The 24,757-nt window shown below is 44.0% G+C and overlaps 1 protein-coding gene across 1 annotated transcript; it reads left to right on the top strand.

Annotated features, from left to right (window-relative positions):
* Nucleotides 1-18,269: 18,269 nt before the first annotated feature.
* On the top strand, nucleotides 18,270-24,522 carry LOC138968155 (uncharacterized). The gene is made up of 2 exons (XM_070340716.1): nucleotides 18,270-18,763; nucleotides 23,576-24,522. The coding sequence occupies exons 1-2, from the start codon at nucleotides 18,376-18,378 to the stop codon at nucleotides 23,914-23,916; spliced, it is 729 nt and encodes a 242-aa protein (XP_070196817.1). The 5' UTR covers nucleotides 18,270-18,375; the 3' UTR covers nucleotides 23,917-24,522.
* Nucleotides 24,523-24,757: the final 235 nt, after the last annotated feature.

Raw genomic sequence — 24,757 nt, 5'->3', positions numbered from 1 at the left:
ACCCTCGCTCCCACCGGGGTGCTGTGTAAAAAGTTTATACTATCAATAGATGAATACCCGCTTCGCCGGGTACGGCTTCGCCGGGAAGAAGTCGAGCCGAATACTTTGCCGGCGCACCGCACGAAGGAAGGAAGATAAACGCGCAAAACACTGGAGAAGAGTAATACCCGGCTTCGCCGGGACAGTGACCTTCTGAAAATAGTATAACGGGAATATGGATTGAGCGTTGTCGACAGTGACCTTCTAAATATAGAAACGGGAATATGGATTGACGCCACACGAAGGAAGGGAGATAAACGCAAAACACTGGAGAAGATAAGGAAGAGTTACTGCGAATGGATCCAGAGAAAAACCAAAATCGGTTCAGGGCTGCGCGCAGAGAGCACGTGTTGAAATATCTCATCGACCAGGTTGTGTCCGGGGTGTACCTGAATATGGCCACCAAATTTGAAAGAGATCCATCGAGAACTTTGGCCGTGCATCGCGGACACACACACACACACACACACACACACACACACACACACACACACACACACACACACACACACACACACACACACACACACACACACACATACAAGTCGTATATATATATATAGATAAGTCTCAACCACTCAGTTCTTAGTCAAACTTCTCCACAAAATATTAATTCCACTCTTACTCAATAATATCACATTCATCCGTCAACTAACCTATGTCATTACAATATCATTTCAGCTCATTTACCCAATACTCCATTACAAAGGAAAATACAAACATTCCTTTCCAAAATGGCTGACAACAGCTCCCACATCTCCTAATCCAATTCACAACATTATTCTCAAAGTCATGTCACAAGTCAAGATTACTGAACAAACACAATTCAATAAATACCTGTATATTCACAGCAATGAATCCAACATGATTCATCTAGGCATGAGTCACATACCGTCGACCTCAATGCTATTTGAGAACCCGATCATAACTATGAAGACCTGGGCAGACACACCCGTGATAGTTTATGATGTTCTGTTCAATACAGCAAACATGGCTACTTCCAGTTTCTCCAACCTGTGGAGGCTCTTCATAAGACCACCAGCTTCATTACCAGAGCTGGACTCCAAGTTTAACATTGGCGAACGACAAGAAGAAGAAGAAGACAGTTTCTCCAATTTAGTAATCTCCTCTCCCATTGGTCAATCCTAACATGCCATACTATGCTGATTGAAACCTCTTCTTCCATTGGTCAATTCTATCAGGCCATACTATTCGGATTGAAAGTATGGTAAGCTTCTTCTTCTTCTTCTTCTTGGCGTTCGCAGAGGTTACACGATCAGTCCAGCACTGGTGATAAATGTTGTCGTTTTCTCCAACTCCTGTCGACTGCCGTATAGTTTGGTCTGCAAGGGAGTTGGTGACGGCCACACTTCTTTTCGTTCCTCATCTAGTAAGGGACATCGCTGTAAGATGTGTTCCGCTGTTTGGTCTTCTTGACCGCAGGCACAGGTTGGTGATGGCGCCAGCTTGAACTTTCGGTTCATGTGAGCATTGAGCCTGTTGTGGCCAGTACGCAGCCTGATGAGGTTGACTTGCTGCTCTCTGGACATTGTGTGGTAGTCATCTCTGTTTGTCCTTGGCCTCATCAATGCCTTGATGATTGTCTTCTGCTCACTAAAGCTGACAGTGTTTTCAGGTTGATCTTCCACGGCTCCTTCTTTCGCCAGCTCATCTGCCCTTTCATTTCCTGGTATCCCACAGTGTGCTGGTATCCACTGGAGGACAACTCTTCTGGTTTGTCTGACCATCTGTAATGCTTTGGCCAGCTGTGGGAGTTTGTCGTTCTCTAGGGCCTGAAGGACTGAAAGGGCGTCCGAGAGGAAGACAACTTGGTAGCAAGGGTCTGCGGAGTCCTGAACCAAGGAGGCGGCCTGCATGAGAGCTTCTGCTTCTGCTTTATAGTTTGTGCAGTGTTTGCCAGTGGCAACGCTGGATGTAGCTGTATGTCCCCCAGGGAACTGGATCAGAATGCCAGCACCTCCATTGAGCACGGCGTTAGTTGCTGATCCATCGGTGTATACATGGATCCACGCCTCTTTAGGGTACTGTTCGTCGATCAGGGCTAAGGTGAGTGCCTGTCGAGCTGTGTCATTCTGATCTTCTCCTGAGGTAACATGTGGAACACTGGTGCAGATCTGGATGCCTGGTTTCTCTGTTGCCTTGGGAGTTTCCTCTTCTTCTTGAGTCAGAGGTAGAGTGTTCTGTGGGAGGACTTCCCTGTACTGTCGAGAAAGTCTCTTGCTCTCGTGTACAAAACTGCTCCGTTTGAGCCGGTTCTTGGTGAGGTTGCTCAGTCTGTGCTTCATGGGGTGGTCGGGTAGGCACTTGAGCTTCTTGGCCTGTACCATAGTCTTGGCTTCTCTTCTCTGACAGAGGGGTTGGATGGTGGTAAGCTTCTCCATTTCCTTGACGGGCGTGGATTTCATTGCACCAGTGATGAGTCGGAGGGCCTGGTTTTGCACACGGTCGAGGGTCTGCAGGTTTGTCTTGGCCGAGGTTGACCACGCTGTGGAGCCGTACTCGAGGTGGGGTCTGATTGTTCCCTGGTATACTGTCTTCAGTATCTTCTCGTTCGCTCCCAAGGTGGTACCTGCCAGCTTCCTGAGTATGGCTAGCTTGCGCCGGGCCTTCGTCTCTGCCTGTGCAATGTGTGGTTTCCAGGTCTGCCGTCTATCAAAGGTGACACCAAGGTACGTTGCTTCTTCATCCTCTCTCAGAGGAGTTCCACCAAGCCTAATGGTTCCTGTCACGTTTCACTATATCACATAAGGTGATTATGAAACGGTTAGTTACTTCTAACTAACTAACCACACCACGATCCACTCTCGCAGTCATACAATTAAATAGAAACAACAAAAGTATAAGTTTCAGACGCCTGTTTATGTAATAACTCGCCACCTCCCTCGAGACTTCACTCCAAAATATGTTCTTTTACGTTCAAAACGTAAAAACAGTGGTCACTGACAAAATGCCAGTTAGAATATAGAAAATTATAGTAACACGCTGATCCCGTGTAAAGTTAAGAAAATATAGCTGATCTGCCAAAAGTGCTAATTTATGCAGGTGTCACACACCCCACGTTGTCACCGCTCGAATGTAATCATAAATAGAAAAGATGACAACGGTGGTAAACAGGGTGCAAAGACATGGTGCACTTAGCTTTTCTTCTGCCACTGAGTGGACGGCCTGTAATTAGTTCATAGTCTCCACAACTGCTCCGTCGAATGAAGTGCTGGTTAGCGTGGTGACGAAGCAGGGAACAGTGGAGACATCAGGCGCCACACCCAGTCGCTGGTTAGCTGGTTAGCCGGTTAGCTGGTTAGCCGGTTAGCTGGTTACATCACTCCGCGGACGATCTTGATGTAGCGTCCCGCTGATAACAGTGTCCCGCAGATAACAGCGTCCCGCAGGTAACAGCCAGCAACAGTAGCAGGTAGAAATGAAGAAAGGCTGCAACAAAAAGCCTCGGTGCACTAGACATGTCATGCTACCCCTCACACCCCACCTTTAAACATGTCACCCTGACATATTTCATCAAGCACGTGGGCCTGCACAAACGGACTTTTACAACAACAAATCAGCCATTTCCTTCCTTCTCTCCATATCTGCAAAAACCTTATACAGATTAGTATTTTAGCGTCACAAAGAGCAAATTATGCGCTAACCTGGAAAGAACAACAAAGAGTATTTCATTCAACAAACACAGACTCGTCAACAGCGTTAAATAATGATTTATTACCTCAAAAGCCTAGATGTAGGTAGCTCTCTCATTGAAGCGAAAACTGCTTCCTCCTTTGAATGGCACCTGTTCGTCAACAGCGATACCCCATTCACCCTCTTGCTGAATACTTTATGCGGTGAAAATACTTTCTCGCACGGCGCAGAGAATTTGACGACCCGTCAACGTCAGACCGCAAGTGAACAGAGAGAAAGTGGTCTCAAACTGAAGTTTCCTGAAGCCCTCCTGTACATATGCAGAGCGGCGCGTAGAATATCAATGCAGAACTCAAAGCGATGAAATCCATCAAACTAGCAGGAAATATAAGACACCGACCGTTCTCCCCAGCGCTGAGTTTTCGAGTGTCCAGTTAACATGTCTCAGGCAGACAACCTTGACGAGATCACGTGACTCACCCTGTCACTTCCCAAGTTCAGCTATCGCCAATTCTGCCTCGACAGCAGAAATACCCCCAAAAAATGCGTGCAACACAAAATCCCCGTGTTCGTTTTGCGCTGTCAGCAAAACCCACATCCGTTGGCAGAAAGCACAGGCGCTTTCTATCGCAATTGACCAAGAGAAGGCACTCCACAGAGTGACACTTTCTTGATCCATGTCACCTAATCGTGACAGTTCCGGCTTTCTGCTTTGGCGACAGTGTGAATAGGGTGGTGGAGGATTTCTCCTTGTTGATGGAGACGCACCAATCTTCTGCCCATGCGTTCAGTCTATCTGCCGCTTGCTGCATTCTGTAGGTGGCAGTACTTGCGTGCTCCTCCTTGCACCAGATCACAAGGTCGTCTGCGTAGAGAGCAGCTTTGATCCCCTTGGGCATCTCAGACACCAGATCGTCGATGAAGAGAAGGAAGAGTGTGGGGGAGGGGACTCCGCCCTCAGGGACGCCATGACGAAGGAGGAACTTCTTGCTTTTGGTCTGGTCGACGTTAACTCTTGCCCTGCGGTTATAGAGGTAGGAGCGAATCCACTGGTACATGTTGCTGGACACGCCTTTCCTCAGCAGTTTTACAAGGAGTCCATCTTTCCAGACCTTGTCAAAGGCCTTCTGAAGATCTATCCAGGTGACGAAGACCAGCTTCTGTTCCTGAAAGGCATCTTCAACTTCTTGCGCCAGGTAAGTGACCTGATCTTCAGTGCTGCGGAACTGTCGGAATCCAGCTTGTTCAGGGGCGAGGAGGTTCCTGGATTCCAGGTACCACCTGAGGCGCTCGTTCACAATTCTCTCCAGGGTCTTCACAACACAGCTGGTGAGGCTGATTGGGCGATAGCTGGTGGCCTTCTTTGGCCCTTTTTTTAAGATGGGGATCATGATCGCTTCTCGCCAGAGTTGTGGTAGCGATCCTTCTTGCCAGCTGCTGTTGAAGACCTCGAGTAGCTTGTTCTCTGCTGCACTACCAAGGTGGGTTAGCATCTCGTTGGTGATGCCGTCTGGGCCAGGGGACTTCTTCGCCTTTAACTTTTTCAGAGCTGAGTGCAGCTCATGGAGTGTGAGTGGTTGACTCATGGCGTCCACTGTCGACTGTCTGGCAGGTCTCTCTCTTTTCTCTCTTCTTGCTTCTCTCTGTTTCTCGGGGCTAACATGGAGGTTGCTCTCAGCTGCATAGCTTTCAGCAAATTGGTTGGCAGCATGCTTTCCAGTTAGCACCTTCCCGTTCTCTTCTAATGTGATCTTTCCTCTGCAGGTGTTATTATCATTCAACTGCTTTGTAAGCCTCCAGAGCTTTCTGCCATCCTTCTCAAGGTTCAGAGAGCTTGTTTTCTCTTGCCAGCTTCTCCGTCTTGCCTGTAGCTTCTTCTTGAGAAATTTGGCTTTGGCTTCCTGGAGGCGGATGTTGTTGTTTTGTGACGGGTTGACTTCTGCTTCCCTTCTGGCGTCTGCCAGATCATCATCCAGTTCCTGCAATTCATTGCTCCAATAGGGCTTATAGTCTCTCCTGGCACCCCTGGGAATGGACTCACGCGCTGCTCTGAGGATGCTCATGTTGAAGTCCTTCGCCACCATGTTGATGTCTCGACCCTCGACTCTGATGTCTTTGGTGAGTTCGCTGGTGCGGTGTCTAAAGAGGAACCAGTTCGCTCTTTTGTAGTTCCACCGTGGGAAGGAAGCTTCAGTGCAGGACTCCATGCCCAGGGTCAAAAAGACTGGCCGATGGTCACTTCCACCTAGCTGTTCTCCGACCTCTCTGCTGGTTAGCTGGTGCATGTCTTCCGTGCAGAAGGCTAGGTCAGGAGTTGATGTAGTGTGCCATCTTCTGGAGTAGAATGTAGGGCAGTCAAAGGGACTGTTCAAAAGGATGAGACCTTTGTCGTCCTGCCAGTTCTCCACCTCTTCTCCTCTCCGATCCAAGTGGTCATATCCCCAACTCTGTGAATGACTGTTGAAGTCACCCACCACGATGAAGTTGGAGGCCTTTGCGGGGATCGTGTCAAGGGCGAGGTGTCTATCGTTGGGGCAGTAGAAGTTGACAAGATGGAATTCTGCTGTCTTCGTCTGGATTCGAATCACCTGATATTCGGAGTCCTCCATGTGCGTTTCTATCAAACAGGCATTGATGTTGTTCCTTATGAGGGTCAGGATTCCTCCTTTGCTTCGGTCTGTTCTGTCGGTCCTAAGGCACTGGTAGCCTCTCACTTTGAAGGACTTTTGGGGTGTCAGGTGCGTCTCCTGAATACAGCAGATGTTGATGTTCTTCTCATGCAGGATATGCTCCAACTCTGTCTTCTTGTTCAGGATACTTTCTGCGTTCCAGTGCATGACCTGAAAAGGTCGCTGCTGACTGGGTTTCTTCCTGGTTGTGGTGGTGCCAGTCACTCTCCTCCCGCGTCCCCTGGCGTGACAAGACGGACGGGAGGGACCTCCAGTAGTTGGGGCTGGGTCCCTTTGAGGCATGGGACCTGACGCTGCTCCACCTTGGGGGGTCCTCAATGGCCGAGCGCCATTTCCATCTGTGCTGGTTGATTGTGTCATCATTTGCGTAAGCGCGTGTACCCGTGGTTTGTTAGAATGCGCCGTGCGGCCCGGGTCCTCCGTCTTCAGCATTCGGGGTTTTCTGTCGGGGTTACCTCACCCTTAGCTCATGGCCCGTACGTCCTACCCTGAGAGCACAGGGGGGAGGATTTGCCGGGATCCCACCCGGAGCTAGGGTTTTAATGCGCCGTTAATCGCATTAGATGAGTCCCGTCAATGGACGATGGAGCATTTCAAAGGGGGTAGCAGTGCCGCCTGCTACCCCACTCCGCCCTGGTAGGAAACACCGCCAGTTTGGTCCGCGGCCGCAAGCGGCTGATCTCCATATCTGAAGACCGTTCCCCTATCCGCCACCCGGGGACGCGCTGGGTTGGGGGTGGTCGCCCCACTGAAAATCCCACACTGGGTTAAGAAAGATCAGCCTGTCCCAGGTATGGTAAGCTAATCTGCACACATTTAATAAAATTGCTAAACAAATGTTAAACATTAATTTAGACTAAACTATGTACAAATCCATTTGTTACATTATCCATTGTCAAAAACATGTTTTTGCCCCCGTTATTTCTGCACTGAGAAAAAAGCACACACTGTAAACAAGTATATTTTTCAAGAAAACTGTAGAGACTGGAGAGGTGTTTTTTCCCCCCAAAAAATGATCATTATTATTGTTTCTGAGGTATTCACATTGTTTGCTTATCAAAACAACCTACGAATACTTGAGTTGATGCGCATAACTAAGAGGGTGGTGTCAGGGGAGGGGGTGGTTTGGGAGTAGACGAGGAAAGTTCAAGTGAAAGTAATAGACAGGTACATGATTGTGTACATAGTCAAAAATCGTTTTACTTTAACTGGAACCTTCCAGAGACGATCAGCTCGCTCCTTCTAAGCTAACCCTTCCTATCTCACCTGTATGCCTCCCCTTTGCCCCCTATACCCCCCCCCCCATTTCCCCCCAAACAAGCAAAAAAAAAAAAAACTAGCCACATCTGCGATAGTGAGTCAAACTATCTACAGAACGATGTAAAGGCCTAGCCAAATCTGAGATAGTGAGTTAAACTATCTATAGAGCGATATAAAGGCCTAGCCACATCTTAGATAGTGAGTACTATCTATAGAGCGATATAAAGGCCTAGCCACATCTTAGATAGTGAGTTAAACTATCTATAGAGCGATATAAAGGCCTAGCCACATCTTAGATAGTGAGTTAAACTATCTATAGAGCGATATAAAGGCCTAGCCACATCTTAGATAGTGAGTTAAACTATCTATAGAGCGATTTAAAGGCCTAGCCAAATCTGAGATAGTGAGTCAAACTATCTATAGAGCGATGTAAAGGCCTAGCCCCATCTTAGATAGTGAGCTAAACTATCTATAGAGCGATATAAAGGCCTAGCCACATCTGATAGAGTGAGTCAAACTATCTATAGAGCGATTTAAAGGCCTAGCCAAATCTGAGATAGTGAGTCAAACTATCTATAGAGCGATGTAAAGGCCTAGCCAAATCTGATATAGTGAGTCAAACTATCTATAGGGCGATGTAAAGGCCTAGCCAAATCTGAGATAGTGAGTCAAACTATCTATAGAGCGATGTAAAGGCCTAGCCAAATCTGAGATAGTGAGTCAAACTATCTATAGAGCGATGTAAAGGCCTAGCCAAATCTGAGATAGTGAGTCAAACTATCTATAGAGCGATGTAAAGGCCTAGCCCCATCTGATATAGTGAGCCAAACTATCTATAGGGCGATGTAAAGGCCTAGCCAAATCTGATATAGTGAGTCAAACTATCTATAGGGCGATGTAAGGCCTAGCCCCATCTGATATATAGTGAGTCAAACTATCTACAGAACGATGTAAAGGCCTAGCCAAATCTGAGATAGTCAGCCAAACTATCTGTAGAGCGATGTAAAGGCCTAGCCCCATCTTAGATAGTGAGTTAAACTATCTATAGAGCGATATAAAGGCCTAGCCACATCTGATAGAGTGAGTCAAACTATCTATAGAGCGATTTAAAGGCCTAGCCAAATCTGAGATAGTGAGTCGAACTATCTATAGAGCGATGTAAAGGCCTAGCCAAATCTGAGATAGTGAGTCAAACTATCTATAGGGCGATGTAAAGGCCTAGCCAAATCTGATATAGTGAGTCAAACTATCTATAGGGCGATGTAAAGGCCTAGCCAAATCTGAGATAGTGAGTCAAACTATCTATAGAGCGATGTAAAGGCCTAGCCCCATCTGATATAGTGAGCCAAACTATCTATAGGGCGATGTAAAGGCCTAGCCAAATCTGAGATAGTGAGTCAAACTATCTGTAGAGCGATTTAAAGGCCTAACCACATCTGATATAGTGAGTCGAACTATGTATAGAGCGATATAAAGGCCTAGCCAAATCTGAGATAGTGAGTCAAACTATCTATAGAGCGATGTAAAGGCCTAGCCAAATCTGAGATAGTGAGTCAAACTATCTATAGAGCGATGTAAAGGCCTAACCAAATCTAAGATAGTGAGTCAAACTATCTATAGGGCGATGTAAAGGCCTAGCCAAATCTGATATAGTGAGTCAAACTATCTATAGGGCGATGTAAAGGCCTAGCCAAATCTGAGATAGTGAGTCAAACTATCTATAGAGCGATGTAAAGGCCTAGCCAAATCTGATATAGTGAGTCAAACTATCTATAGGGCGATGTAAAGGCCTAGCCAAATCTGAGATAGTGAGTCAAACTATCTATAGAGCGATTTAACGGCCTAGCCAAATCTGTGATAGTGAGTCAAGCGATTCACGCGAGACGGACTGTGTCTTTGAAGGGCTCTGCTCTGTGTTTCGAACTCTTTACCAGGCCGCGGTGACCTAACAAACAAAGCACACTAAAAAAAAATGAAAATAATCTTAGCTCATGGTGAAGAATACTCGATAAATTGTGACACGAGCTACGCTTTGATACCAAATGTGCTCGAGTGGATAATGGAAACTTTTTTTAACAGAACACAATGCTCGAACGAAAATTCGATGAATTATCGAACAGTTTCATCAGAAAACAATTAACTCGGTTGTTACGCTTGGCTGCTTCAAGTGTTATTACAAGTGTGGTTTAATTCAATCGATAAAGTTAGAGGAAGCAGACTTTTAATGCATTTGCAGTGCACAGAGTGGTTTGTTTTTAGGATAATGTAATGATGATTGGTGGTCAAGGGTTTGTGAGATTTACTTGTGCTTTTTCTTTGTTTGGGTCGTTGTCTTGCTATTCCAATGTAAAAATGTTTTAAATTTGTGTGTTTGTTTATCTGTGTGTTTGTTTGTTTGTTTAATTGACTGATTGACTGATTGATTAATGATTTGAATTTATTTACTTCTTTATTTACTAACTTATTATTTAATTTATTGATTGATTGATTGATTGATTGATTTATCCATTAACCGTTTCATTCATACATTCATACTAAACCTAATTCAGTGGATACATTCCCCTGATGTGTCAATTTCTTGTACCGCGTTCGTGATAGCTCGCTTATGTGTTTGTAGAGCTCCCTGTTCCTACGTGTCTGGTATGTGCGTTTAAACAAAAAATCACACTCACCACAGGTATATTATCTACAAGTTAGTATCCCCTTTCATTGGCTCTGTCGACGCCCATTTTTTAACCGCTTGCTTCCCTTAATATTATAAACCGGCCATAGAGCGTCGTTGTCCTGAACTAAATCTTCCAAGTCTCAAAATCCGTGGGGAATTCTGGTTGGGGAAACCCTTTCATGCAATGACGTCAGCGCCTTTCGGCAATTGCTCAATGCATTTCGGAGCCAGACTACAACATAATGTCGGTAACACTTGAAACTAACGCTACTTGAGATTGCTTTTCAAACTCATACGAAGTGAACGGGAACATACGGTCAGTTATCAACTTAACTTACCTCGACCAGTTAGATCGACAGAACGTATTTACACAAAGATACGAACGGAGAAACTCAAAAACTGACGAGTCGACACATTCTCGAGAACTCCCGTGTAATGCATGTTTGACGTTCAACTTTATAATTATTTTCACCCGGGAAAACTGTGTGCCGGGTTGGCTCATTGGTAGTGCGCTCACCCGTTGGTCAAGGGTTCGAATCGCGAAATTGTCAAGTACAGTATTTTTGTTTCTGTTTTTTTCCTCAATTTTTCAAGTTGGTTTAATGTTCTAGATTCGTTCTAGTATTTTAATTATCGTGTATTGAAAATAAAATGTTAGTGCGCAAGTGCCTTTGAACAGCTTTTCCACGATCCCGTATTATATTTTTTAGTCCGGGATACACCAACCCCGTCTATTTGTGTTTTTTTGTATCACCGCGCATCGACTGAAGGTAATGGTGGTTTGGGGCTTGCAAGATCATGAGCTTGTGCACTCGCCCAATCCCTCCATTGAACCAGCGGTATTCTTGTCCTGATTGCATTATTGCAGCCAACGATAGCGATTATTTGCGCAGGTCTAAACATTCACCATGAAATACCGCCGAGGAACAAGCATGGGTGTTCAATATTGCATGGATCCTGTCTATCAAATAAGACTGTTGAAAAAAAGTCTTGTTTTATTTGGGCTGTTGCTAGCTATTCAGTATGGGAAAAGGATCAGGTTAGAATAACAACCGAAACGTCAAAACCAGGCGCTGTTGGGGGAAACAAAGTGTGTGTTTATGCGTGCGTGCGTGCGTGCGTTTTCGAGTGTTTGTGAGAACTCACGCTCCTGTGGTCGAGTGTAGTACAGACGCAAATGAAATCTACACAATTACAATAATAAACACATACAAGTTAGCTTTCTTTGCCACAGATAGCAAGAGCAGCTGTAACGGGGTACATAATTTACCCCCCGGTTCAAGCAATATCAGGTCAACAATGTTCGTAATCATACTGGAAATCACTCCTTAGTGACTAGAGTGTCAGATTAACACACTTGTTGTCCACTTGTTACCTTCTTTACCCACCGCGCAATTGAAAAACCTGTCATCCGTCCGTTCGTTTTGCTTTGTGAGTCGTAAAATGTGAATCGCTGAATGTAGTTCTTCTTCCTTCTCTCGCATAGTCACCATTGTTCTGCTGTTATCTGTCGTGTGTTCGCTACAGACAGGCTACAGCCGCCTTACATCCGGGACCCGGTCACACCGTTGCTCGTCCTTCACTGAAGCACGTAGAGATACGATGGCGGTCACACCGTTGCTTGTCCTTCACTGAAGCCCGTAGAGATACGATGGCGGTCACACCGTTGCTTGTCCTTCACTGAAGCCCGTAGAGATACGATGGCGGTCACACCGTTGCTTGTCCTTCACTGAAGCACGTAGAGATACGATGGCGGTCACACCGTTGCTTGTCCTTCACTGAAGCACGTAGAGATACGATGGCGGTCACACCGTTGCTTGTCCTTCACTGAAGCACGTAGAGATACGATGGCGGTCACACCGTTGCTTGTCCTTCACTGAAGCCCGTAGAGATACGATGGCGGTCACACCGTTGCTTGTCCTTCACTGAAGCACGTAGAGATACGATGGCGGTCACACCGTTGCTTGTCCTTCACTGAAGCCCGTAGAGATACGATGGCGGTCACACCGTTGCTTGTCCTTCACTAAAGCACGTAGAGATACGATGGCGGTCACACCGTTGCTTGTCCTTCACTGAAGCCCGTAGAGATACGATGGCGGTCACACCGTTGCTTGTCCTTCACTGAAGCCCGTAGAGATACGATGGCGGTCACACCGTTGCTTGTCCTTCACTGAAGCACGTAGAGATACGATGGCGGTCACACCGTTGCTTGTCCTTCACTGAAGCACGTAGAGATACGATGGCGGTCACACCGTTGCTTGTCCTTCACTGAAGCACGTAGAGATACGATGGCGGTCACACCGTTGCTTGTCCTTCACTGAAGCCCGTAGAGATACGATGGCGGTCACACCGTTGCTTGTCCTTCACTGAAGCACGTAGAGATACGATGGCGGTCACACCGTTGCTTGTCCTTCACTGAAGCCCGTAGAGATACGATGGCGGTCACACCGTTGCTTGTCCTTCACTAAAGCACGTAGAGATACGATGGCGGTCACACCGTTGCTTGTCCTTCACTGAAGCCCGTAGAGATACGATGGCGGTCACACCGTTGCTTGTCCTTCACTGAAGCACGTAGATATACGATGGCGGTCACACCGTTGCTTGTCCTTCACTGAAGCCCGTAGAGATACGATGGCGGTCACACCGTTGCTTGTCCTTCACTGAAGCACGTAGAGATACGATGGCGGTCACACCGTTGCTTGTCCTTCACTGAAGCACGTAGAGATACGATGGCGGTCACACCGTTGCTTGTCCTTCACTGAAGCACGTAGAGATACGATGGCGGTCACACCGTTGCTTGTCCTTCACTGAAGCACGTAGAGATACGATGGCGGTCACACCGTTGCTTGTCCTTCACTGAAGCACGTAGAGATACGATGGCGGTCACACCGTTGCTTGTCCTTCACTGAAGCCCGTAGAGATACGATGGCGGTCACACCGTTGCTTGTCCTTCACTGAAGCACGTAGAGATACGATGGCGGTCACACCGTTGCTTGTCCTTCACTGAAGCACGTAGAGATACGATGGCGGTCAGTGGACAACAGAGTTTCTGGCTCGTGTTCACCATAACAACAGCGTTACACAAACGCTCCGATGACGTCAGCCCACAAGCCGTGATGACGCTGGTCCAACAACAGGCGAGAGCGCTCCAAGAGCAGACAGCCACCATTGGAGCGCTGCAGGCCAGACTGACCAGCGTTGAGGCCAAGCTTACCAGTGTTAAAGTCAAGGTCCAGCAACAGTCCGACAACCTTACTCGCCTGGATACGCAAGGTCTGTAAAACCGTTCCTGTCTGGTACAGAATACGTTTGGGACCTCCGATGTCAACAACCGACAGAGAACGTTTTAATGCGTAATCCATACATAAATAGACACGTACATAATCTTCATTGAATGCACAGGCCTATACGGAGTACATCAAAGCCGGTATTAAGAGCTTGTCTCTCACATCTTTCGTCATTAATTCCATGCATTTTAATTACGAGACGCCGCACGAGATCAAAATCTAGTTTAGTCGGCGAGTAATCAAGAGAAAATATCGAGCACATTTGTCCCAAGAGGGCAGTTGTGCTATCTCATAGAAATAGATAAAGGCGCATTATAAATGCGGGGGATTTAGCATTGAATCCCTCTCGCACCCAGGGACTTCAAAGAAAGAAACGATATCATTTCCGGTGTGGTGTTGATATATACTTTAAGCACCTCTACATGTCATAAACAAGAGGTGTTCCTGTGTTTACCCCAGGCAAAATATAGGCCTACCAAAACCTTTAATCAAAAGAGGGAAAGGTTAATTTTTGGAACGTTTAATTATTGACAACTGACAACACGAACTATGTACAGACTCAATTTAACATTAAAGTAACGCTGCAAACTATTAGGGGGTTTATGACTAGCATTAGTCGTTCCATAAACTTACGTTTGCTATATGCGTTGATTCTGATTTTGGAACGTAAGCAGTCGATCTGTTTCGTATTTCCACTAAATCAATACGACCTGAAACAAACAAGCTGCACACATTCTGAAGGGCAATAATCAAAATAAAGAGAAGTTTCATTAAGGCACACCCCTTTCCGTGGAAAACGGTTCGGCAGCAGCAACAACAACAACAACATGACCCTCAACAAGCACTAACACAACAACAACAACAACAACAACACAACAACAACAATTAGGTAAAAGTGCAATGCCAAGGCACTCCATACTCCCAACGACGGACTAATCTGCCCTCTCTCTCTCACACACACCCGAAGTAACACACACGCACACACACACACACACACACACACACACACACACACACACACACACACACTCACTCACTCACGCAAATCTCATACACACAAAACACACTCATACACTCATAGACAGACTGACACACACACACCCTAACCTTGCAAATAAACACATAATTTTGTTGTTGACACTAATGACGTTTAAGAGATTAATTATATACGATACCGATACTGGGACTGGGTGGCCGAGTGGTAACGCACTTGCGCTCGGAAGCGAGAGGTTGCGTGTTCAGGCCTGGGTCAGGCCGCAATTTTCTCCCCCCTTTCCTAACCTGGGTGGTGGGTTCAAGTGCTAGTCTTTCGGATGAGACGAAAAACCGAGGTCCCTTCGTGTACACTACATTGGGGTGTGCACGTTAAAGATCCCACGATTGACAAAAGGGTCTTTCCTGGCAAAATTGTATAGGCATAGGTAAAAATGTCCATCAAATACCCGTGGGACTTGGAATAAAAGTAAAAAAATTCCATCTCACACGGCATTAAGTCTCAGGAAACATGAATACACGCATGCAGGAAAAAAATATGGGTAGCGCCGTATGTATGGCAGCTCGCTTTCCCCGGGGAGAAAGCAGCCCGAATTTCCATGAGGGTAACCTCACTGGACTGTAAATCTTATCAATCAATCAATCAATACATGCACAGCCTGGCAGTGACATTACGATTAATTTTCTACTTCTGATATGCTGAGGTCACCGAGGCCATTTTCCTTCTTGAACTTCTTTGTCATGTCCTCGGGAGACATGTACAAGAAGTGACGTGATGTTACACGACGCCATTATATTCACAGTATTAACGTAATTTCAAACTCGTTTGGCCCTTGACGTCAGAGAGGGTCAAAAAGAGACGTCTTGTTTTTGCTCGTTTTTAAATCGATACAGCATGATCTTTAATTAAAAAAAATCGCACTCCGCACCAAAAGCATGACGGCTATTCATTTTGGAGAGGAGTCCAAGCAGAGGGATGGCCTAATCTCAGGTCTGTGATGGTGACCCAGCTCGTTCACTAGGAAAGACATGTACCTTTAACAAAACAAATCACCAAATTCCTCGCCACGCGTTGACTCTTTGCATGGTTTGACCCTCCTCGCAACTGAAGAACTTGTTAGTGTGATCATCATGTCAGTAGTTGGTTAAGGGGCGGGGACGTAGCTCAGTTGGTAGCGCGCTGGCTTTGTAGCCAGTTGGTCGCTATCAGCGTGGGTTCGATCCCCACGTTCGGCGAGAGATTTATTTCTCGGAGTCAACTATGTGCAGACTCTCTTCGGTGTCCGAACACCTCCGTGTGCACACATGCGCACGAAAAAGATCCCACGTTCACAGCAAAAGTCTCAGGGCTTGGAAAACACGAAGACACGCAGGCATCATCTCTCGTCTCTTGATTATCATGATCGTATTTCGATACTTTGACGAGACAACCCCAATGCTGGTGTGTCGAAGAAGATAGCCACAGCGGGCTTGTTCGAATCAAAGTATCACACCATTATCTTCAGCGTATTACCAATACCTGTCCCAATATAGACCAGTTGGTCTAAGAGGACGTTAAACCCTAATAGTCAGTCAGTCAGTCAGTTTGTTAACACACGCATCAAAACACTTTGCTCACAAGGGTATCAGCTTGAAGACACAGTCCTTCCGATGAAAACAGTTCTACGCGCTCTTTAATCTGACCAGGCTTTTACATGGAATAAGACCATCCCACCACTTGGACACATACCAACAAATAATAACAAATCCTTGCTGATTCTGTTGTAGAGTTAGAGTTTTTTTGATGAATTATTGTTGCAGATTGACACTAGTGACATTTAAGAAATTAATTATATACGATACCGATGCATACACAGCCTATCAGTGACCTAACCATTAACTTCCTAGTGCTGATATGCTGAAGTCACTAAAGCAAGTTTCCATCTTGAAATTCTGTGTCATTCCTCGGGAGACATACATACAGAAGTGACATGACGCCATTATATTCACAGTATACACGTAATTTGGCTCTTGACGTCACAGACAGTCAAATAGAGGCGTATTTTTTTTCTCTTTTTTACATTTAGTCAAGTTTTGACTAAATGTTGTAACACAGAGGGGAAATCGAGACGAGGGTCGTGGTGTGTGTGTGTGTGTGTGTGTGTGTGTGTGTGTGTGTGTGTGTGTGTGTGTGTGTGTGTGTGTGTGTGTGTGTGTGTGTGTGTGTATGTGTGTGTGTGAGTGTGTATGTGTGTAGAGCGATTCAGAGTAAACTACTGGACCGATCTTAATGAAATTTTACATGAGAGTTCCTGGGAATGACATCCCTAGACGTGTTTTTCATTTTTTCGATAAATGTCTTTGATGACGTCATATCCGGCAATTTGTAAAAGTTGAGGCGGCACTGTCACACTCTCATTTTTGAATGAAATGGATCAACATTTTGGCCAAGCAATCTTCGAAGGCCGGACTATGGTATTGCATTTCAGCTTGGAGGCTTAACAATTAATTGATGACTTTGGTCATTAAAAATATGAAAATAGTAATCAAACTTATATTTTTATAAAACGATCCAAAAACAATACCATCTTATTCTTCATCATTGTCTGATTCCAAAAACGTATAAATATGTTATATTTGGATTAAACACAAGCTCTGAAAATTAAAATATGAAAATTATGATTAAAATTAAATTTCCGAAATCGATTTAGAAACAATTTCATCTTATTCCTTGTCGGTTCCGGATTCCAAAAACATATACATATGATATAATTGGATTAAAAACAAGCTCAGAAAATTAAAAAAAAATAGATACAAAAAAGCGTGCTATCCTACTCAACGAAACCACTACCGCGCTATTCTGGATTGTCAATGTCACTGCCTTTGCCACGAGCGGTGGACAGACGATGCTACGAGTATATGGTCTTGCTGAAAAAATGCAGTGCGTTCAGTTTCATTCTGTGAGTTCGACAGCTTGACTAAATGTTGTATTTTCGCCTTACGCGACTTGTTTGTTTTATCGATTTAGTATGCAGGGCTCCCCACGAGCGCCCGTCCTAGAGGGTCCTGGGACTCCCGCTTTTAATGTTTAGAAGGTCCATGGACCCCCTAAGCCAAGTTTTAAAGGGTCCCATGAGTTCCGGATCCCCAAACCCGCTGTGTACAAATATAACGCATTCTGATCGCGAAAATTGTGATATCAACAGGTGGTTTTTTTATCACCAGAATATTCAAGGAGGATACTTCAAGTATGTCTTGTTAAATGCAACACATACGAACACTTTCAGCTTGACTTCTGGTCTTTCTTTTGTAATGTTAGCTGACGACTACAGTCTGAAAGGAGTGTCTACGGGACGCACGATAACAAAAATTTAGTGCGTCCCGGTACCCGCTTTTGCGACCCCCTCCATCAATTTCTATTACGTGATTTCGGCTTCTAATGCGTATAGGACGCAGGGACGCGCACTCTGGGGAGCCCTGGTATGTTTTTCATAACACAAATCTCACACCGCACAAAAGGCATCAAGACTATATTCAAATCGGAGAGAGTCAAAGCTAAAGGATGGCCTTATCTCAGGTCTGAGATGGTGACCCAAATCGTTCACTAGGAAAGACATGTACCTTTAACAAAACAAAACCCCAAACTCCTGGCCACGCGTTATCTCTTTGCATGTTTGATCCTCCTCGCAACTGAAGAACGTGTAAGTGTGTATGGTGTGTTCGCTAGAGATAGGCTACAACCGCTTTGTATCCAAGACTCATTCACACTATAGTCACTGCCCTTCGATTGAGGAAGGGAGAGAAAACGATGGCGATCAATGGAAAACAGTGTTTCTGTCTGTTGTTCGTGTTCACGGCCAGTATTCACACAACAACAGCGCTACACAAACGCGCCGGTGACGTCAGCACGCAAGCCGTGATGACGCTGGTCGAACAGCAGGCCGCCGCCATTCTGAGACTGGAAGCCAAACTGACCAGCGCTGAGACCAAACTGACCGGTTCTGAGACCAAGCTGACCAGCGTTGAAGCGGAACTTAACACTGTTAAAACCAGCCTTGAAGCCATGGTCCATCAACAGTCTAGAACAATCAATCACCTCAACACAAAACTAAGTGACGTCAACACAAAACTGAGTGACGTCAACAGCAGCTTGTCTGTCGACCTGAACAACATCAACACTCGTCTTGACACTACAGGTTGATATATATAATATACTACCTGTAATTAAAAAAAAAGTAGGCAGATGGGTTTGAGGGCAGATCTTTCTGATTAGGCTATTGATTGTAAAACCAATTCTATGACTGAAAAGGCCATTCATTCACCTACCTTATTCAGAAAACAGATTGAGTTTTCATCAATCAATCAATCAATGAGTCTTATATCGCGCATATTCCGTGGGTACAGTTCTAGGCGCTCTGCAGTGATGCCGTGTGAGATGAAATTTTATACGGCCAGTAGATTGCAGCCATTTCGGCGCATGGAAGCGCATTACGAAGTGTCTATACAGTACGACCTACAACACAGTCACCCCCCAAAATCAAATTCGCAAAATCAAGGTTTCTGCGTTAAAATTGACAAAAAAATCTTAACTGCTAAAACAAAACATGTTCTGAATGTCAGTAGAAAGAACAATCTAATCTGCATCCAAAACAGTCAGACCTGTTCATATGTCTAACAACGTTATGGCATCCTGAATGGTGTAGGTGTCATTCCTCTGAGAAGCCGTAAAAGGCGGTCTTTGATGCCGTTTTAGTAGGAAATGTGACACAAAACGGTACATTTCAGTAGCTCCTCAACGCATTGCCCGCAAACTTTCGGTGATTTTTGCTAACACATGTTGTAAATTACATACACAATTTTAGGTCATTTTAGACATTAGTTCTGATGATATTTGACATGCCAGAATTAATTCTTAAATTGACGGTTGGTCTTTGCTGATTCATTGAAGAATGTTGTTGTTGTTATTATCTTCAAGACAAGTAACAGATGCGCCACATGCTGAAATATCATGTACATATTTCATCAGACATTGGTGGTGTGAGGATTTTAACGCAAAAGTAATCTTTAAGAAGTTGACTCATTCAGAGCGCTGAGCGAAAATGTCAGCTAGAGCGTTTTCCAAGAATGTTTGTGTGCGTTTAAAAAAGTGCGCTGTGAACAGCCATAGTTAAAAATGTAATACATTTAAGTGTTATTTGAAGCATTCATTTTTCTTAATGTCTGCCAATTTGTCTTATTTATTTCTGTTCAGTTGGACAAGGTGTACATTTTTATTTTACAAACACCTTCTGGCATTTCGTATAACAACAGAACTAAGGTGTTACAGAAATGTACCGTTTTTTTCCCATTACCCGCTAAAATGCCTTTAAAAACTGCCTTTTATGCCTTCTAAGAGGATTTACACCTACACTGCTCAGCATGCCATAGATTCCATGTTCCATATTCAAGCCCGCATTGACTACAAACTGTCCACCCTCTGCTTTAACTTCTTTTCTGGCTCGTCTCCTGCTTACTTCTCTGAACTCCTCACCGTCTATTCTCCAGCAAGACAACTCCGTGCCTCTTCTGACTGTCGCATCCTCACCATTCCACACACCAAAACCAAAACATACGGACAACGCACTTTTACTTTCTGCGCACCCACACAATGGAATTCTCCCCCCTTTCACATCCGCCACTCTCAGTCACCCCAAGCATTCAAACGAGCACTTAAAACGCACCTCTTCAAGAAATACAACCCCTGATTTTGTTTTTCTCAGTCCATCAGTAGGCTACATGTAGTGTATTTGTTGTTTTAGTGATAATGTGATAATGTATATAAACATCTAGGGCTGTTTTCAGTATTGTTGATAACATGTTCTGTTTGATTAAGGGTATTCAGCTGGTATTTCCTTGTTTTCACTAACTATTTTATTCATGTTTTCATTACTTAGTTAGTGGAAGAATCTTTTGTAATGTATGTTTGATGATGTATGCTTTTAATTAAGCGTTGCTGACTATGAATGTAGATGTAAATGCTTGTATAACTGTGTTTTAATTTTAAATCTGTCAAGCGCAAAGAGCATAATTGTAAAGTTATGATGTTGCGCTATATAAATGCTCATTTATTATTATTATTATTATTATTATTATTATTATTATTATTATTATTATTATTATTATTATTATTATTATTATTTAAGTTATTGAGACATCCCAGTGCACTAAGGGATTTATAGAGCAAATCGAGAAAATTCATTATTGAACGAAGCGCATAGCGCTGAGTTCAATAATTATTTTCGAGATTTGCTCTATAAATCCCTTAGTGCACTGGGATTGTTTCAATAACGATATTGTCAGTACCGCCATAGAATAAAGAAGATTCCTAACGCACATTTTGCAATGCGCATTTGAATAGGCATAACTGTGTGGTCAGGTCGTGCACAGTAAAGATCTACTTTTGTGTGGGGTGTCTCAAGTGTGTCGTGCTTTCGTCACACGCATTTTAATTTCTGTTGGTAAATTCCAGTGTAGCGTTAATCTGAACAGTGATGATCTTTCAGAGAGACCTCATTTGAACTCGGAGAAAGGCTCTTCATTATTTGCGATTCGAAACCTCCAGTCGAGCTTCGACGGATTGACTATGCGGAGTGACTCCCCTTGAATTGACTCAAAGCGGGACTCGACGGTTCGCACATTTTCAAAACAAATGTGGCATATTTCTCGTGTTCTATCTTCGCTCATCGGGGAGTCTGATACTAAATATGAACGGTAAGAATGCTCTGAACCCTACGCGTATTATATCCCCATCGTTTTTTCGTTCACATTTGCCCAACATGTTAATTTGCTGAGCGGGGTTAATGTCGTCTGCTAGGCTACCTGCCAACCTGGGCAATGGAACGACTGCAGTCTGCACTGAGTCTGTACGCATAAGGCAGGCTGCTAATAAATCTTATGGTAAGAACGTTCTGAACCTTACACGTTTTCGATTACGATTGTTCTTGCTTTGAAATAATAATTCTGAAACCATTCATTTACTGAACTGATGTACTGTAGTCGTATTTCTGTGTTGTCTGCTACAGAGTCGATCGAGTCAGTCTTCCAAACTGGTCTTGCTGGTACGTTATCGGAATAACACTTGTGTTTTCTGTTAGCCGCTGGGAATTGTATACTAACTCATCATTTGGTAATGTGGATGATAAGCTACATGCCACTAACACGGCATATGAGAAGAATCTATGCAAGTCGGCGAACATTAGATGAAACACAGCGGCTTCTATTTTTTTAGATCACTGGCACTGGCACAGGCACATGCAATCTGTCAGAAAAAAACCCACTTCTGCTTTAATTGAGAAGCAGGGAATTTATGGTCATTTGGTATTGTGGAGAATATAAGCTACATGTCATTAATTAATTCTGAGGATGAGAGCACAGTCTTGCTTAGGCAAAGGGCGCAAGAATACGCTCTGTGGAAAAGTTAGCGCACTCCAAGAGTGCGCTAACAGTTTTAGCGCATCGCCATTAGCCAATCAACTGGTTCACATCAGTCATGTGACACCAGTACTTACTGACAATTATTATTATTATTATTATGTTAGACAAAATATGTGAACGAAACTGACTGTTTTGGATGAAGATTTGATTGCTCTGTCTAATGGCATGCAGAACATGTTTTGTTTCAGTTGTTCGGATATGTTGTCGATTTTAACGCAGGCATTTTGATTTTGCGAATTTGATGTTGGGAGATGTCTGTGTTTTAGGTTCCACTGTATACACACTACGTCGTGTAAAGTCAATCTGATTTTTGCCTTAGGTAAAGGAATGTATGGCCTTTACTGTCATATAATTGGTTGTACAATCAACAGCCTCATCAGAAAGATTTGCCTTGAAACGCATCTGCCTACTATGACAGGTAGTAATAGAAGCACCGTAAAGGCGAACAGTTCACTCTTTCGACTTCAATCAAGCTTCATTCAATTAGTAAAGAGTAAATACATAAATAAAAAGATCGAGAAGACTGGGGGTCAGTGTTGAGAGTAGCCAGGTTGTACTTTTCTGGTGTGTAAATGCCTCAGTGTTAAATATTGTATACAGGATGGTCCAACAAAAACGCCCCATTTTCTTTTTGATCTCATGTTTGACTGCGAAGAGAGATTTAAAAAAATGTGTTCACCAAACATTAGCAGAATGATGGGAGATTATGTCTTGCAAATTGATAGAAATTGGTTTGTCCTTAGTAGTTGATAATATGCTCTATCCAGGCTCCTCTTCGTAGAAGAACTGCTGCAACACGAACGTTGAAATTGTCCATGACTCGTCCAATCATGTCAGCTATCAGCTGGTATGCGCCTGATTTTCCTTCTGATGTCGTCCTACAGAGCTGCCAGGGTCTGGGGATTGTTGCCGTATATATTCTATCCTGGGCACCTCCACAGAAATTAGTCGGTTTGGTTTAAATCAGGGGAGTAGGGTGGCCAAGGGAAGTCAGTGCGTCATTAAATGAGCCTATCGCCAGGGAAGGGGGGTGGGGGGGGGGGGAGAGGAGAGGGAGGGTGAATAGAGAATAAAAGAATAATGTGTTGCTGTAAGTTTATTGTTACATTATTTTGTTAGATTGTATGTGTATTTGATGTTTAAATATTATGGTTTTATTAACAGTTAATATGTAAAGCGCGGAGAGCATAGTTTACATTGGTTCGCGCTACATAAGCTGTCATTTTTAGTTTTATTATATTATTATATTATCAACTGCTAAGGACAGACCAATTTCTACCACATTTGCAAGACATAATCTCCCATCCTGTTGCTATTGTTTGGTGAAGAAATGTTCTAAATCTCTCTTTGCAGTCACAAATGAGATCAAAAGAAAATAGGGCGCTTTTTTGGACCACCCTGTATATGTCACGATACAAAATTTGAATAAAATGTTGTTTAAACCAAATGCCTCATTGGAATTATGCTCGTATACCGATAAAAGCTTTTGCAAACTACCTTACCCGGTAACTATTTTTTTTTCTTTTCTGTTCCAGTGTTGTTTACAGCCCACATGAGTGAAGAACCATACACCATAGAAGACAAGACTCCCATCAAATTTGACGCTGTGACCTCCAACGTTGGAGGAGGGTACAACGCTACCACAGGCGTCTTCACTGTCCCTGTGTCCGGTGTGTACGTCGTGTACGCCCAGCTGATGAAATACAAGGATGATCCATTCATGTGGTGGTATATACAGAACAAGTCTGGCGATTACGTGTGCGTGAGCCGCGTAGAGCAGCTGCACTTACGACAAGTCGTCCTGTCTAGCCACCACGAGGCTGACCAAGGGGGAACAAGTGTTCGTACATCGTGCTTCTGGCGATCACACACTTGAGGGAGGCTGGTTTTGTTCCTTTTCTGGCTTCCTTCTGTCCAGCGACCCTTGATCAGCAGTTCTTATTTTGTTTATTTTGTTTATTATCAGCGAAGGATGGTTGTGAGAAAAAAAAATCAAGAATGATTCTTCGAAATTCAAAGGAATATTCTTGGCAAAAAGTAGTCTGGAAGTGTCAGATAATCTACAGGTTCCTTGGGACTTTTAATTATGTCACCACATGGTAGGATTAACTCTGAATTAGTGTTTGAACGTTTATTTATTTACATATAAAACGCTGTGCTTTGGTCATCTTTTACCCGATGTTAATTCTGCCCACGCCGTCTTTACTTTCCTTTCTGTCCTACTAGCCAGGCAGCTTAGCGATATGATGGGGACCGACTTGACAAAAGTGTCAAACTTTGTGAGGCAATTCTGTAGACCCTACTTATTAATTTTTTGCTAGGCCCCATCAAATTTGACCAATGCAGCCCAGTCATGTGACGTCATCAATTTTTCCATAGCAGTAATAGAGGAAAATACTGCATTTACATGTCTGAGCAAGATGTTTTAAAAATGTAAAGGCAATATGATCAATTCAATGAATACAATCAGAAAAGGATACATTTCAAATAACTTTTTAATCAATAAACCTTCATATTTTTGCGAGATATTTGTTTATGGTTTGACAAAACTCGAAAATAAGGCCAAAAAAATCATGTCGCGACATTGTACGTAACTTGCTTCCATAGTATCAGTAAACATGACAATTAAACATTAATTTGTTTCAGAAATATTAGTGTTTATAACTGCTTATTCAGCCCCTTAAAGTTTTCAACATTTAGGAAAACGTCTTTAAAGC

Source organism: Littorina saxatilis, linkage group LG6, assembly GCF_037325665.1.
Source record: "Littorina saxatilis isolate snail1 linkage group LG6, US_GU_Lsax_2.0, whole genome shotgun sequence".
NCBI lineage: Eukaryota > Metazoa > Mollusca > Gastropoda > Littorinimorpha > Littorinidae > Littorina > Littorina saxatilis.
This window is presented reverse-complemented; position numbering and strand designations above follow the sequence as displayed.

Coding starts and splice junctions, on each gene's coding strand:
- LOC138968155 (XM_070340716.1), top strand. CDS start 18,376: ATGGCGATCAATGGAAAACAGTGTTTCTGTCTGTTGTTCGTGTTCACG. Junction 18,764..23,575: donor CACTCGTCTTGACACTACAG/GTTGATATATAT, acceptor TTTCTGTTCCAG/TGTTGTTTACAGCCCACATG.